Source organism: Prionailurus bengalensis, chromosome A1, assembly GCF_016509475.1.
Source record: "Prionailurus bengalensis isolate Pbe53 chromosome A1, Fcat_Pben_1.1_paternal_pri, whole genome shotgun sequence".
Classification (NCBI taxonomy): domain Eukaryota; kingdom Metazoa; phylum Chordata; class Mammalia; order Carnivora; family Felidae; genus Prionailurus; species Prionailurus bengalensis.
Genome location: NC_057343.1, coordinates 19,783,050 through 19,797,891, shown reverse-complemented (window position 1 = coordinate 19,797,891; position 14,842 = coordinate 19,783,050). Strand labels below are relative to the sequence as shown.

Here is a 14,842-nt window from a genome sequence, read left to right as displayed (position 1 = left end):
GAAAGACAGAGCATGAACGGGGAGGGGCAGAGAGAGAGGGAGACACAGAATCGGAAACAGGCTCCAGGCTCTGAGCTATCAGCCCAGAGCCCGATGCGGGGCTCGAACTCACAGACCGCGAGATCGTAACCTGAGCTGAAGTCGGACGCTTAACCGACTGCGCCACCCAGGCGCCCCAAGTGTCTGACTTTTTTAAAAAAATTAATTTATTTATTTTGAGAGAGAGTGAGAGCAGGGGAGGGGCATAGATAGAGGAAAAGAGAGAATCTCAAGCAGACTCTGCACTGTTAGTGCAGAGCCCGATGCAGGGCTCGAACTCACGAACCGAACCGTGAGATCATGACCTCAGCCGAAATCGATAGTTGGATGCTTAACCAACTGAGCCACCCAGGCGCCCCAAGCGCCTGACTCGTGATTTTGGCTCAGGTCGTGGTATCCCGGTTCATGAGATCGAGCCCCGCATCTGCTTGGTATTCTCTCTCTCCTCTCTGTCTGCCCCTCCCTCCCACGTATGCTTGAGCTCTCCCCCCCTCCCCCCAAATAAGTGTATATACATTAAAAAAGATAAGTGAAGTAGAACTTTGCCTCATTAGCTAGGGCTAGTTGCTTACCCTGAGATACAATTAATATGGAAAAAGCAACAAATGCGTGATTGTTTCTCTTTAATTGCTCATTTTCAGAGGAGAGAGTCAGTGCCCAGGTTACCTCCAATAGGTGTCTTTTTTTTTTCTTTTTGAGCATTATTATAAACTCTTAAGGTTTCTAAAAATAATATATTCAGTCAATTTCAATAACTTGCCTTCTTCGATGCTAATGTTAATCTGTCTTTGGCCAGTAAGAGCCCCATCATATTGGCTCCAGCGTCATTTGATACAGCTCCACTTGCCTTTGGTGGCTTCCTTTTTTGGCACAGCATGTCTTAAGCTCTTCTTGTACCTTCTTGTCCCAGTCCTGAATCAGCCATTTCTTTTAGTGAGGAATAGGACTCAGAGATAACTAGGAAATATGGGTGTGTGTATTCTTGAAAAGAAAGTGAATCATCAGTTCATATAACGGTTCTAATCCAAATGTAGCATTATAAGGTTTTTACCTCACTTTTGTACTTGATTCTTTTATCTTGGACTGAAAATTTTCTCTCCTAAAACATGAACTTGTTTTTGCTTTATCCAACGGTATATTTTTAAGCTGTTTCAAAATACTAATTATGGAAGTATTATAGTTACAAGAGAACTGAGTGAGATTTTAGACTTCTTTGCAGTTCTCTTTGTCTTTGGAGTACATTCCCCCCAAGGATGTACAGTTGAAATGCTGGGTTTTAAAGTCACTTGCAATAATTCTGTTAACTGTGGTTATGTCACCAACTTGATAGTTAGGTTCCTTCATTTATGCCTTGTCATCAATATGGGGGATTTTTTCTTTTAATCTTATGCATATTTTTAATATGTGAAATAATGACTTGATTCCAGAATGCAAACTATGATAGAAGACTCACCACCAGCCCTGTCTCCTCACCTTGTTCCTCCCTCCTCCATAGGCAGCCATGTGTGTCAGATCTTGATTTGTCCTTCCAGAGCTTCCTTTTGTGAAATGAGCATGCGCACGCGCACACACACACACACACACACACACACACACACACGACACACTCATATATTTCTATTTCTCTCCCTTTCTTACACAAAGATAGTGTAGCTTATAAACTCTTACATGCCGTGGCTTTTCTTCCCCCACTTAATAATGTATCCCAGAGGGGCGCCTGGGTGGCGCAGTCGGTTAAGCGTCCGACTTCAGCCAGGTCACAATCTCGCGGTCCGGGAGTTCGAGCCCCGCGTCGGGCTCTGGGCTGATGGCTCAGAGCCTGGAGCCTGTTTCCGACTCTGTGTCTCCCTCTCTCTCTGCCCCTCCCCCGTTCATGCTCTGTCTCTCTCTGTCCCAAAAATAAATAAACGTTGAAAAAAAAAATTAAAAAAAAAATGTATCCCAGAAATTCCTCCATGTCTGTTTGCTTATGGTATGGAGATCTTTTTTTCCCCTAGCTGGATAGGACCTATCGCTTGCTTATATCATAGTTCAGTAAATCCCCTTTTGATGGAATTTTTTGTTGTTTTCAAACTTTAGCTGTTAAAATAACGTGGAGTGAATAACCTCAGGCATGCATTTTGTACTTTGGCCCGAGTGTATCTCTGGGATAGATCTCTAGAAGGAGGGTTGAGTGGTTTTATCAACCCAGGAAGCTCACTAGAGACTCAGCGCCTTAGGTTTTTACTAGAGACTGGTCACGTAGGCAGCCTCTTTCTGACATGTACCAAAATTACAGACTGAAAAGGAAAGCAGGTATTTGGCAAAAACCGTATCATCACGGTTCAGGCACAGTGAACCACTCTTGTCTGTTAATGGTGGGACCCCCCTGAAAACCAGTTGCCAGATACCTTGCCAGCCTTGTGAGCAGCCTTTCAGAGGCTGACAGTCAGGCCTCTCTTGCACAGCCCCGTTTTCATTGTCATGTCTTCTGGAACTATGTGTTCATATATTTTGCCCGCTTTCCTATTAGGTTTGTGGTTTGTTCTTTTTATGCTAGAGATTTGGGCCTTTTGTGACATAAGTTGCAAATATCTTTTCCAGCTTGTCTTTTGGCCTTGCTGATGGTGTTTGTTTTGTTGTTTGTGTTTTTGAGTAGTAGCTTTTCCCACTCCAAGGTTAGAAAGGAACTCTCTCATCTCGAACTTACATTTTTCATTTTTTACATTTAGATCCTTCATCCATTTGTAGTTTATCCTGATATGGAATGTGAACTACGGATCCTGTTTTGTTTTCCAAATGACTATCCAGTTTATGTCAATGCTTTTGTTTTTTTTAACCCATCTTTTCCTTACTCCTTGAAGAGCCACCCTTATCAGACATCTACTACATTTCTGTATACTTTGGGGTCTATTTCTAGACTTGCCATTTTGTTCCATGGGTCTGTTTGTCTATTTATGCACCAATACCACACTTGCACTTAAAAAGACTGTGTAACGTGTTCTAATACGTGGTAGGGCTAATCTCCCCTATCAAATACCGTATTGCTTTTATTTTTAGAATATTCCTGGCATTTCTTGTTTATTTATTTTTTATATGAACTTAAACTTCCCTAGTTCTAGGGAAAAAAGCTTATGTTGATATTTCTATAGAGATTATATTAAGTTTGCAAATTCATATTGTGAGAAATGACATGTTTATTGTGTTAAGTCTTACTGTCCAATAATATTGTGTCTTTCACTCTGTTATGCCTGCTTTTGTATCTTTCAGTGTTACGTCCAAGCTTTGTTCATATGGGATTTGCACGTTTCTTGATTTGTTTGGTTATTTATTTATTTTTGTAAATCCCTCCATTCAATTTTGAGAAATAATCCTTAATGCTTACATGATAGATTTGACGTTGAAACCCGGCATGTGTTTATTGGTGACCAGTCGGGACAAGTAACCATCCTCAAACTGGAGCAAGACAACTGCACCCTGGTCACAACGTTCAGAGGACATACAGGTGGGATTGAAAGCAAAATCTCCATGTGCCTGCTCTCACAGCGACCTATCTATCACCTGCTGTGTGTTCTGGCCTTCAGATGCTGTGTTGTCAAAGTGACAAAGTATAGCATGCACACAGATACAAGGGATACGTTGAACTGATTCCACAATGGTTCAGTAAGATGTTATGTCAAAAATTTTTTACACCAGTGCAAACAAAGGAGGAACAAGTCTATTTCCAGAGTGTTGGTGAGTTGGTTCTATGTCACATTGCCCTGGAGAAACCCAGTGTTGGCATATGCTGATGAGACATTGTTTTGAGACCATGTGGCTACTGCATAAACCTCAGGAAGGCCAAAAAGACAGCTGCCTCAGTCTGTCCTTGCCCTTCTTGGAGCGAGAAGATGGCATGCAAGACAGACATGCCCGCTTCTAAGTCTGGTAAAATAAAAAATATGGTCATTGGGGCTAGCTAGGCTGTATAAAAAGGCACGGGTTCGGTTTTAACTTCCTTCTGGGCTCTTCTCAGTGTAAAACCCAAGACTCCCTTTATTATTTCAGATTTCTTTGTTGGGGAAGGGCTCAGGATCTGTTCAGGATCATTTAAGTCAGGTAATATAAAATATCCATGCTTAGCCTTTGAAAGACTTGAATAGATGATGACGATTAGTTTTTACTGGTATTTTTAATCTGCAATGTTGACCCTGGGAAATGAGTCACTGCCTGTTTTCGTGGCTCTTAATGGGCTTTTATGTCTCCCACAGATTACCAACCCATGATTTAGTACAGAACAGGGTTCTTATTGAGTTCAGATGGCATATAAGAACAGAAGTAGGTGAATGAAGATGTAAAATGGGATAGTACCTAGATCATAAGGAATTTCCTCAAGGGGAAAAAAAAGAATGCAGTAAAGAGGAAATTGAATCCAGGGGAAAAGAGTCATAAAAGATAATTATCTATGTTTTCTGGGAAGAAGAACACATAGAAGCATCTGCTGTGGATAGGACCCAGGTCTTTCCTGATTGTATTTCTCTTTTTAGCCACCTCCACCCTGGCTAAGCCTGGCCTGGTAGGGACCCAGAACTGTCCCACATCAGGAACCTTGAACTGCTATGTGTCACTGCTGACTTCAGTCTCCTAATCTTTCGCTTCTCTGAACCCTTCCTCCAGCTCCCCTTACTCTTGCCCTCGTGGCCAGTCGGTCCCTGCTGGCCAGTCGCTCTTGTCCTTGTTGGCCAGTGTCTGCGCCCCATCTTCTCTCCGTTTCCAGAGGGGTGTCAGCCACTAGGCGCCCAGCGTTCTCTGGTCAGGCGCCCTCGTTCTTCCCTGAAGAACACGTCTGCCATTCACACCCTCTCCAGCCCTCCTGTGCACTCAGCCCCTGGGGCTGCTGCAAGGTCACGCTCCGAGCCCGGGGCCTTCTTCCCCACTGCACATTCAGCATTCCAGTCCAGCTGCCAGAGTCGCCTCAGTCCCTGCACACGGTCCCTTGCAGGTCCTCAGGACTCCCCTCCACTTCTCCAGACCTTCACCACTCCCCACCCCACCCGAGTCCCCTCTCCCTCCCCAGACTCCGCCTTCAAAGAAAAATAGAGGTTAGCCAATAGAGGCTTTAAAAACTGTTTTCTTACCCACCCTGTGTTCCTCTCCAACAGACTTCTTCTGCCTCCTCCTCATCTCTTGCTCTCGGGGTCTCCACATCAAAAACTGTTCCCCGTGTCTCCCTTTTGACCAGCTCACCCTTCTCAATTTATTAACATGCTCAAGTGTCTTGCCTTTCTGTTGGACAAACAAAACCCTCTCGACACCGTATCCTGTTGTAGCAACGTCCGTCCTACTCTCTTAACAGCAGTGCTTCTTTTTCCTTTTTCTAAATTACGGTGAACTGTACCTCGTCTAAAATTCACCATTTTAATCACTCTTAAGAATACAGCGCAGTGACGTTGAGGACATTCATATCACCACCATCCGTCCACACAACATGCCCTGTCTCGTAAAACTGAAACTCTGACCCCACTGACCGCGCACCCGTCATTGCCCCTCCCCCAGCCCCTGGCAGCCACCATCCCGCTCTCTGTCTCTGAGTGTGCCTGCTCTGGGTCCCTCGCAGAGGGGACTCGTACACTAGGCGTTGTTTGGTGACCGGCTTCTTTCACTCGGCGTGATGTCTTTCTGTTGTAGCAGACGGCGGGGTGTCTTAAAAGAATATCGTCTTCCAGCCGCTTCCAGTTCTTCACCTCTCATTTCCCTTCCATCCACCTGCAGTTTGGCTCCATCTCTCGCTCCTCTGACGCTCCTGTCCCCAAGGTGGCCGGTGACCTGCTGGCTGCTGAATCCAGGGGACTTGTTTTGGACCACGTCACCCTGAACCTGTCGGCAGCACTTTACATTGTGGCCCTTCTTCTTGCCTGTGGCCGCCCTCCTTGGGTTCCTGTGACGCGTTCGCACCCGGTTTTCCTCTGCTTCTCTGGCTTGTCTTTCTCCTCTCCTTAGTGATCTTTTTTGTGAGTTCTGCCCCGGACCCTGGTCTCTTTACACTCCGCGCTCTCCCTGGTCGATCTCAGCCACTACCCCCGTCGTAGACATAAAAGGTACAGTCCTTTCCTCACATTTTTTACACAGTGAGGGACGTGGGTGCTAAACAGTGGTCACAGCGCTTGGTGGCAGGGTCAGGGGGAGGCGAGCACTGGGCACTTCAAAGAACACAGAGTGGCCACGTCACTCGGACAGGAGTGGGAGTCTGTCAGGAAGGTCTTCCCGGAGGAGGTGTTGCCTGACCTAAGATCTTTGGGAAGGAGTAAGTGTTGAGTTCATGAAAAAGAAGTGAGAAGGACACTCTAGGCAGAGAAAACCAGCGAAGTCCAGGGCATGGAGATTTGCGAGAGCGTGCTGTCTTGGGAACTCTAGTAACTGCCGTTGGTGGGCACACCAACTAGCAGGAGGCAGGCAGCCAGAAAGGAAGCGAGCGTCCGTTCGGATCACCGAGGCACTAGCCTGACGGCAGTGAGAAACCATAAGAGTTTTAAGCAAGGACGTTAGCCTGGTCAGAAGTTAAAAGATTGTTCTGGCAGAAGAATAGTAGGAAACTGTCCCTCAGAATGTGACAGGAGTGATGGGAAAGCCAAGAGTGGGTGGGCCGAAGGTGAAGTTCAGGTGGTGAGCTCAGCGGGCCTGGTGACCACACCGGGTAGTTCCCAGACCTGGTTCAGGCCAAGGTGGCTTGCAGCCTGGCTCTTTGGTACTCAGCCCTTCACTGTACGGCTGATAACTGTGCTCTGAGTTCTCCGTGGCTGCCTCCAGGCCAGAAAAGGGGTAAGTAGCTGCTGCTTACTGGTGTGTGGGGAGCCGGATGTGGCCCGTGGGTTTCCTGTCTTCCGGATTAGTTCTAGTACAGAATGTTACCTTGGCATTATGCCTTATCTTTCTCAAAGAGTTTAGAGCATTCTCATATGACTTTACCATGAAATATCTTTGAGGACTGGATGTGGCCCAGGAAAGTTACTAACTAACATGAAGGCAAATGTTGCAGGTCACATATTCAACGTATTGTTATTATCCCTAGACAGTTGTCAGTCCACTCCGGCTACAGCACATCTCATTCATTTGTAGCCAGAGCAGGGATGTCTAAGAGATTCCATGATGATGCAAGTGTATTGTCGAGCTCTTCCTATGCAATAAGCCCGTTCTGGGCCCTGGGAAGTCCCAAACTCAGCCAGACACAACTCTGGAAAAAGGGGTTTATATGGATTAGTTAATCTCCTCATTCCCCCACCCCCAAAACAAAGACTTTAGGATTAACCCAGATACATTGAAGAATGATCTCAGGGGTCTTACCAGTCCAGATCCAAACTCAGAAGCAGACCGTCTTTGGTCTGTAATACAGAGTTATAGCCATTCACCCATCACTCTGTATTATAGTACAGAAAGTCATATAAAAATGTGGGGTAGTGATGGAATTGGCCTAATAGTCATACCCGGAGGCCAGCATAGCATTTACTAATCCGCGGGGACCTAGGAAACTAGTTTTATGTTCCTTTGCTCCCTCTGCTGGTTTTATTTCTGGAAGTAAATGCCAAGTAACATAGATCTTTGCTATTTATGCAGAAATTAGAATGTATTCTACCAAAAAGTCATACACTGACTTGAACACAGAGGGGAAAAATGAGATTTTAACCACTGGAAATTCATAGTATCAATAAATTCGGTTTTTTTTTCTTTTCCTTCTAAGAATTATTTTGGTTAGTATGAACATATTGGAAATAGGAGGGGCCGAACATAAATTGCCAAAGCATACTACTTAACAAAAAATTAAATACATTGAATAAATTAAATAAATTTGTTAACTGTTAGGGGAATTATTGAAAGTAACAGTATAACTATAACCAAAATAATGAAAACATGGAGAGGCATGGTTCAGTGCCAACATGCAGGTTCAGATCGTTAAGCTGAAAACTTGATTTTTGTTTACAGTGAAGACTTCCACATCCAGCAGACACGGATTTTCACCGAGTCAGCCGAATTATTAGCTCTCTGCATGATGAGGGCTGGGGTATAGGGGTGAATCAGACAAATAATGCTTGCTTATTCAACTTCTAGTCATGGAATCCAGTCGTTAAAGCGATAAATTCAGGTAGTCCATCAGGATGTTATGAGTGCCGCGAGTACTGTGAGCCCCCAGTGCCACTCATAGCGCTTGCATTGGGAGTAAATAACAAGAGGGACCCCCCTATCCGGAGAGCTAAGGGGAGACTGCCGAGGAAGTCGTGTTTAAAGGATCCGTAAGGCGGGCGCCTGGGTAGCTCAGTTGTTAGGCATGACTCCGCATCAGGTCATGAGCTCATGGTTCATGAGTTTGAGCCCCGCTTTGGGTGAGCTCGAACCCCACTTTGGGTGAGCTCGAATCCCGCTTCAGGTGAGCTTGAGCCCCTCATCGGGTGAGCATGAGCCCCATCGTGGGGGAACAGGAGCCCTACCTTGGTTGAGCACGAGCCCTGCTTTGGGTAAAACACAAGCCCCAGGTGAGCCAGGTTCTCTCTCTCTCTCTCTCTCTCTCTCTCTCTCTGCCCCTTGCTCACTTGCCCCCCTCTCTCTCAAAAATAAAAAATGAATAAATAAAAATTTTAAAAAATGAATAAATGATACCATAAGGAGAAAGAGTTGTCTGTCATCCAGGTGGTGAGACCATTCTAGACTCCAGGTGTGTGAAGCGCATGCAAAGCCCAGAGTGGGAAAACGTGAACAACGTATGGAGTCGCACAGGCGGTGTGGAGAGTCAGGGGCGCAGAGTACAGGTTGAACGTGCAGGCGATATTAACAACTTTGGACAATGTTCTCAGGCAGTGGGAAACCAGTGATGAAGTAAGCAGGGTGGTAACATGGTTTCCATTTTAGGAAATCCCTGTGGCAGCAGTGGTGGTGGTTGGGTGGGGGTGAGAATGGATGTGCCAAAACCATTTGGAAGGAAGGCTAGGGTTGGAGTGCCACCTGTTTGGACTGGGAGGTGGTGGAGGGTGTGGGGAGAAGAGGAGGGATTCAAGATTGTTTTAGGAGATTGGGAGTCCGCAGCACTTGGCATTTGGGGTGGGAGTGGCTCCCAGGTTTCCATCTGGAGCATTTGGGTGGATAGTGATGCCATTTGCTGAAACAGGAATGCTAGAGTTTAGAGCAGTTTGAGGAGAGAGCACCGTGCTTGGAGCTGAACATCTTCCTTCCATTTTTCCCACTCTGGCTGAAGGGTGGTGGAGTATTCTGATGACAGGGACGCCCCAGGAGTGGTGGCAAGGGGACAGCTGGATGTCCTTTTGTGGATGTCAGGAGGAAAGCATAGTCTAAGAGGTAGAGCACATTCAGCTTTACAGAAACATCCCTCGCTTCAGCCCGAGTAACTGCAGAATGTAGTAAGTGAAAGGTCAGATATTTTATTCAAGAGGCCTTGCGGTTGGAGACTCGGGTGGCTCTTGTGTAGTTACAGGGAGGCTGTTCCCCTTCCTTACCCTGCAGGGTAGGCTGGAACGTTCCGGGCGAGGTGCCATATCGCACTCGTAAAGACAGATCTGGCAGTTTCCAGCCCTGACTTTGCAGCACTCCGTGTAGTCTGTAGCTTTTGCAAGATCTGTTGTAAAAGTCTCTTAGAAATTAGTTGGGCTGTGCATTTTGGTAACGCGTATTAAATTTCTAAAAATGCTGATACTCTTTGATCCAGTTTCATGTTTGGGAATCTCTTCTAACTCAGTAGAAACATGAACAAAGTTTTACAAATAAAAATTTTCAGCTTGGCGAAATTTAGAGTAGTTAAAAGTTGAGAAAAATGTGATGGTAAGTGAAATAAGGCACATCCCTGTGTGGGGTATTATGCAACCATTAAAACCTATGTTTATGAGAAAATGTAATAATAGTATAGATAAATTTTATAATGACAAAAACCTTTATTTTTGAGAATAAATTCATTTATGATAGAAATTGCTCTGTCAGCCATATATTGTGAAGGTCACAGGCAGGGAGAAACACACCATGAAATGAGGGGGCAGAAGGATGGAGTCTGAAGCGAAGTCAGACGAAATGATGTCTGTCATTTCAAATATCATAAACCCGGGAAACCCACAATTGCTGTGGCCCCTGGCCCTCGCACTCCGACCTAGATATGGAAGGTGAGGAAGGTGCCCTGGGTGTGGACTGCGCACAGGTGCGTGTCTACACTGTTCTGGAAGGCAGGCTCGCTAACAGCCGTTGCCTTTCTGTGCTGCCGGACGCATCTGGAGGAAGGACTGTTCGTCAGGAAGCTGTCTGCTGGGAAGACTGCTGGGAAGGAAGAGGCCAGTAGGTCAGCAGCTCTCCTCTCCACCCTTCTGTGCCCCCCTGTGACTTAGCGTGCTGCCTCCCCACCGACCCCTACCCCAAAGCCCTGCAGGGCACCTCTGTAGTGATGGCTTACTGGTTTTGTTCATTGTCTCTCACTCCTCTCTGCCATCCGATTCAACCGGCCAGGTGCTTACCCATTTATTAAGCACCTACTGTGTACCAGGCATTGCGCACTATGCTTGAATACAAAGATACAGAGCCTAAAATTTACCACGGGGACAGATTTATAATCTGACAAGGTTCAATGCGGTGGGTGAGTATAGGGCTAGAAACCACACCCAGAGGTGGAGACCTCACATAGATGGAGAGCGTTGAGGAAGGCTTCCTGCAGAAGTCACCTGAGCTGCACCTTGAAGAGAGAGTTTACTTAGGGTGATGAAAGGTCTGATGGGCCCTCCAGGCAGAGGAGTAGCCACAGGTCCCATGAGAGAATGGTTTCACCAAACAGAGCATGCATGCCCTTCTTCTCAGAATGAATCCCATCATCTTCTGCTGTGTTTGTGTTGGTCCAGTAGGGTCTGAGACTTCTTGATTTCATTATATCCTCAGAGCCTAGCGTGATATCTGCCGTGTAGAAGATGCTCAGTAGATGCTGGTTGCATTGGTTTGAAATGAGTGCTGTGAGTGCACTGGTTTGAAATTGTGGTTTGCAATTTATAAGCCAACATCCACAAGACCCCATTGTTAGGACATGTACGTAGAGCTGGGAGGGACCTCAAAATTTATTTGTTTTTCTCCCAGTCCCATCCTACTTCCCGTCTTGAAGATTTTTCTTCCATCTTTTCCACTCTTACTGAAGGGTGGTGTAATACTCTGAGCCCTAGGGGGTGATAAATATACCCTGACTTTGACTTTCTTGAACCTGGCATTGATTTTTCTCTTCCTGACTCTGGGTTACCAGGAACTCCCCTTCCCGGCTCTGGCCCCTTACAGCCTGATGTAATGTGGAAAAAACTAGAGATTGGTCTTGTTTTTAAAACTTGAATTGATCTCCTGATGGCTGGGATAGTTTGGAAACAGGCTGATGACTGCCTCAAGGCTGACTAAACAGAGGACACTGTCACAGATGGTATAGATGGGGTCTCCTGCACTACAATCATAGCTAACATTTACTGAGCGCTCCCCATGTGCTAGGCACTATTCTGTATGTTGATGTGTATATTAACTCATTTAATCTCAACAAAATTATTGTCATCCCTGTTGTACAGATGAGGTTTCTGAGGCACAAAGACATTAAATAATTTGCCCAAAGTCACTTACCTAGTAGGAGTTGAGCCTAGGATCTGGTTCCAGAGCCTGTGCACTTACAATAACCACATCTAAACTTCCTGTTGCTTCACCATAAACCATCCTCATCCCATAGTCACCAACAAAGAAGACCTGCTTCTCATGGTGCTGTGCTTATAGATGTGGGTGTGTACTGGTAGGGAGTTGAGAGGGATCCATCACTTGGCACATGGTAAGCCTTTTTTAAGATTTTCCATGTTTATTCTGACAGGATGAACAGCCCACCCAATTAAGTCTTTAATTATGTCAAACAAGCCTTTCTAACTATTCTTTTTACTAGTGCCACCATTATTTAAATCTCATATGATGCTTTAAAGAACCTACCCACTTAATATGTTGTCTTAGTCTATTCAGGCCGCCCTAACAGGCTATCATAGGCTGGGTGGGTTTGAAACAACAGATATTCGTTCTGGGAACTGGGAAGTCCAAGATCAAGGCGCTGGCTGATTGAATGTCTAGTGAGACCACTTCCTGGTTTATAGATGGCTGCTTTCTCACTGTAAGCTCACGTGACAGGAGGGACTGAGGAGCTCTCTGGGATCACTTTCATAAGGGCACCAACCTCAGTCATGGGGGCTACACCCTTATGACTTAATCACCTCAGAATATCGAGGATTAGGTTACAACGTAGGAATCTGGGGCGGGGGCGGGGGGGGGGGGGACACAAACACAAACTAAGGAAAGGAAAAAATAAATTAGTCCTCTTTCCCTTTTCTGTCCCCAGTGGCTTAACCAGTCAAGTAAAACCATCTCCAGAGCGTCTCCTTGAGATGAGCATTCACTGACCTAAAAGATGTGAGGAGTGGAATAAAGGCTGTCCCACAGACAACATTGGTCAACTAGGAAAAGAGATGCCACATGCCTGTTCCAGGTGCTAGGAACAAGGCAAAGAACATTCATGTACTTACTTCAATCATTTGCTCATTTGTCTGTGTTTATTGAGTGTCTCCCGTAAGCTGAACAGAATTCTAGATCGTAGAGACACTGTGGTGAACAAGCCAAACCCTGGCCCTCCCAGAGCTTATATTCTGTGGGGGCAGTAGACAATAACTATGTGTTCTGAAGAAAAAAATAAAACCATAAAGAGGAGAGTGGTAAGAGTGGCCAAGGAAGGTCTCTGTAAAGAGGTGGCATCTGAACAGGGATCTTTGTGAAGTGAGGGCATGCACCAGTGATAATCTGGAGGAAGAGAATCACAGGCAGAGGCAACAAAGTGCAAAGAGCTAGAAGTGGGAATGAACCTAGCATGATGAAGGGGCATCCAGCGTGATTAGAGCAGAGGCGGTGGGGGGATGCGGGGGAAGCTTCACAGTAGGGGCAGGAGCAGGACCCTTTCACAGGGTCTTGAAAGGCCATGGAGAGGAACTTTGCATTTTACTCTGAGCGGGATGGGGAACCATTGGAGGGATTAGAGCAAGGGGTGTCATAATCTGCTTTGTGTTCTTCGATGGCCGCTTCAGCTGCTGTGTGGAGAGCAGACTACAGAAACAGGAGTAGAAGCGAGGAACCTGTGTAGGAGGCCGTTCACACAGTCTTATAGTTTGGGGCTTTTTTATTTTAACTTTTCATCTGGAAATAATTTCAGACTTTAAAGAAGCTGCAGAACAGTGCAGAGAGTTCTGTACATCCTTCACCCAGATTCCACGGATGTTAACATCTTTGAAAACTACAGCACAGACACCAAAATCAGGAAGTTAACGCTGACAGAGTCCTGTTCCCTAATCTACAGACCTTACTCACGTCTCTCCAGTTATCCCACTAATTGCCTTTTCCTGGTTCACAGTCTGATCAGGACCACATGCTGCATTTCCTTATAATGTCTCTTTAGTTCCCTTGAACACGGAACAGTTCTGAGTCTTCCTTTTTCTGTCATGACCTTGGCATTTTGAGGTCATTCTTGGCATTCTAGCCAGAAAGTCCCTCCCTTGTAGAATGTCCCTCCATTTGATGTTTCCTCGTGGTGAAATTCAGGTTATGCATTTTTTATGTGAATACCATGGAAGTGATGTTATGTCCTTCACAGTGGATCGTATCAAGAGGCGCATGATGTTGATTTGTCCTCTTTCTGGTGATTATTTGGTTAAGGTGGTGCGTGCCAAGTTTCCCCACCATAGTCACCCTTTGTAATTCATAAGTATTTTAGGAGGAAATATTTTGAAGCCGTGTAAATACTATTTCTCATCATATTTCTGCCCAGTAATTTTACTATCCACTGATGACTCTTACCAGAAACAGTCATGACTGTGGTGCTTGCTAGATTGTGCTTTTTCTAGTCCTTTTCTCTTCGACACTTTTTGGTTGGAACTTTATGGTAAGGAAAAGCTTTCATTTCTCGCCCATTTATTTATTTATTTATTTTTAAAAATTGTTTATACCAGTATGGGCTCACGAGTTCTTAATTATTTCTGTGTGTGAGGATTCATTACCACCATTGATTTATTTTCTTGCTCACATTGTCCCAGATTTGACCAGTGGAACACTGGCTTCTTCACGGTGGTGTTTCTGACCTTTTGACCTGTCCCTTTGCTTTTTGATAACCACGTCTTGATATTTCTGACTCACGTTGTATACTACCTGCCTCGGCCCTAGAATTAACATTCATACAGCCTCGTTTCTTTCATTGAAGAATAGATAGTATGAGGGGATACTTCTAGAAGCCAAACTCAGGGTGCCATGCGTGCTCACTGCTAATGGCAGGGTGGAGGGATCATTGCTTCTGGGCCCTCAATAGACAGAGCTAGAAAATATGTGTGCACTCACACATCTGTAAGGATTTCTGTAACTTTTATGTGATGTCATACGGATACTTCCAATTCCATTCTAACACCAAAGAGCTTATTCTAACCTCCCCCCAACTGTAACTCCTATTATGAGTGAGAAAGTCAACTCTCATTATCCTCGATGTATTTACTTGTTCAATCCTAAAATACAGAATAGGTTCAGAATTGCTAACCTATAACTCATGTACAAACCTACTAACTAAAGTACTGTATTTGTGTACAAATCTTATATTTTGCCTTCGACTGTAGTCAAATTACTATTTTCCAAAGTTACTTTTGTCAGCTCGCCCTCTCCCGCCTTTAGTGTGGTTATTGTATCATTCATTTGTAATACAGTTAGGTTCACTTGTTCCTGTTTATATTCTGTTTGGGGTCCACACCCTGCCCTGCCAACACACTCCTTGTTAATTTTA

The 14,842-nt window shown here is 45.2% G+C and overlaps 1 protein-coding gene across 1 annotated transcript in view; it reads left to right on the top strand.

Annotated features, from left to right (window-relative positions):
* The window catches only part of WDFY2 (WD repeat and FYVE domain containing 2), a 179,016-nt gene that overhangs the window by 133,468 nt on the left and 30,706 nt on the right, over positions 1 to 14,842 (top strand). Inside the window, exon 7 of the mRNA XM_043578142.1 lies at positions 3,411 to 3,523. Within this exon, the coding sequence (XP_043434077.1) occupies positions 3,411 to 3,523 (113 nt within the window). The remainder of the gene's footprint in view (positions 1 to 3,410; positions 3,524 to 14,842) is intronic.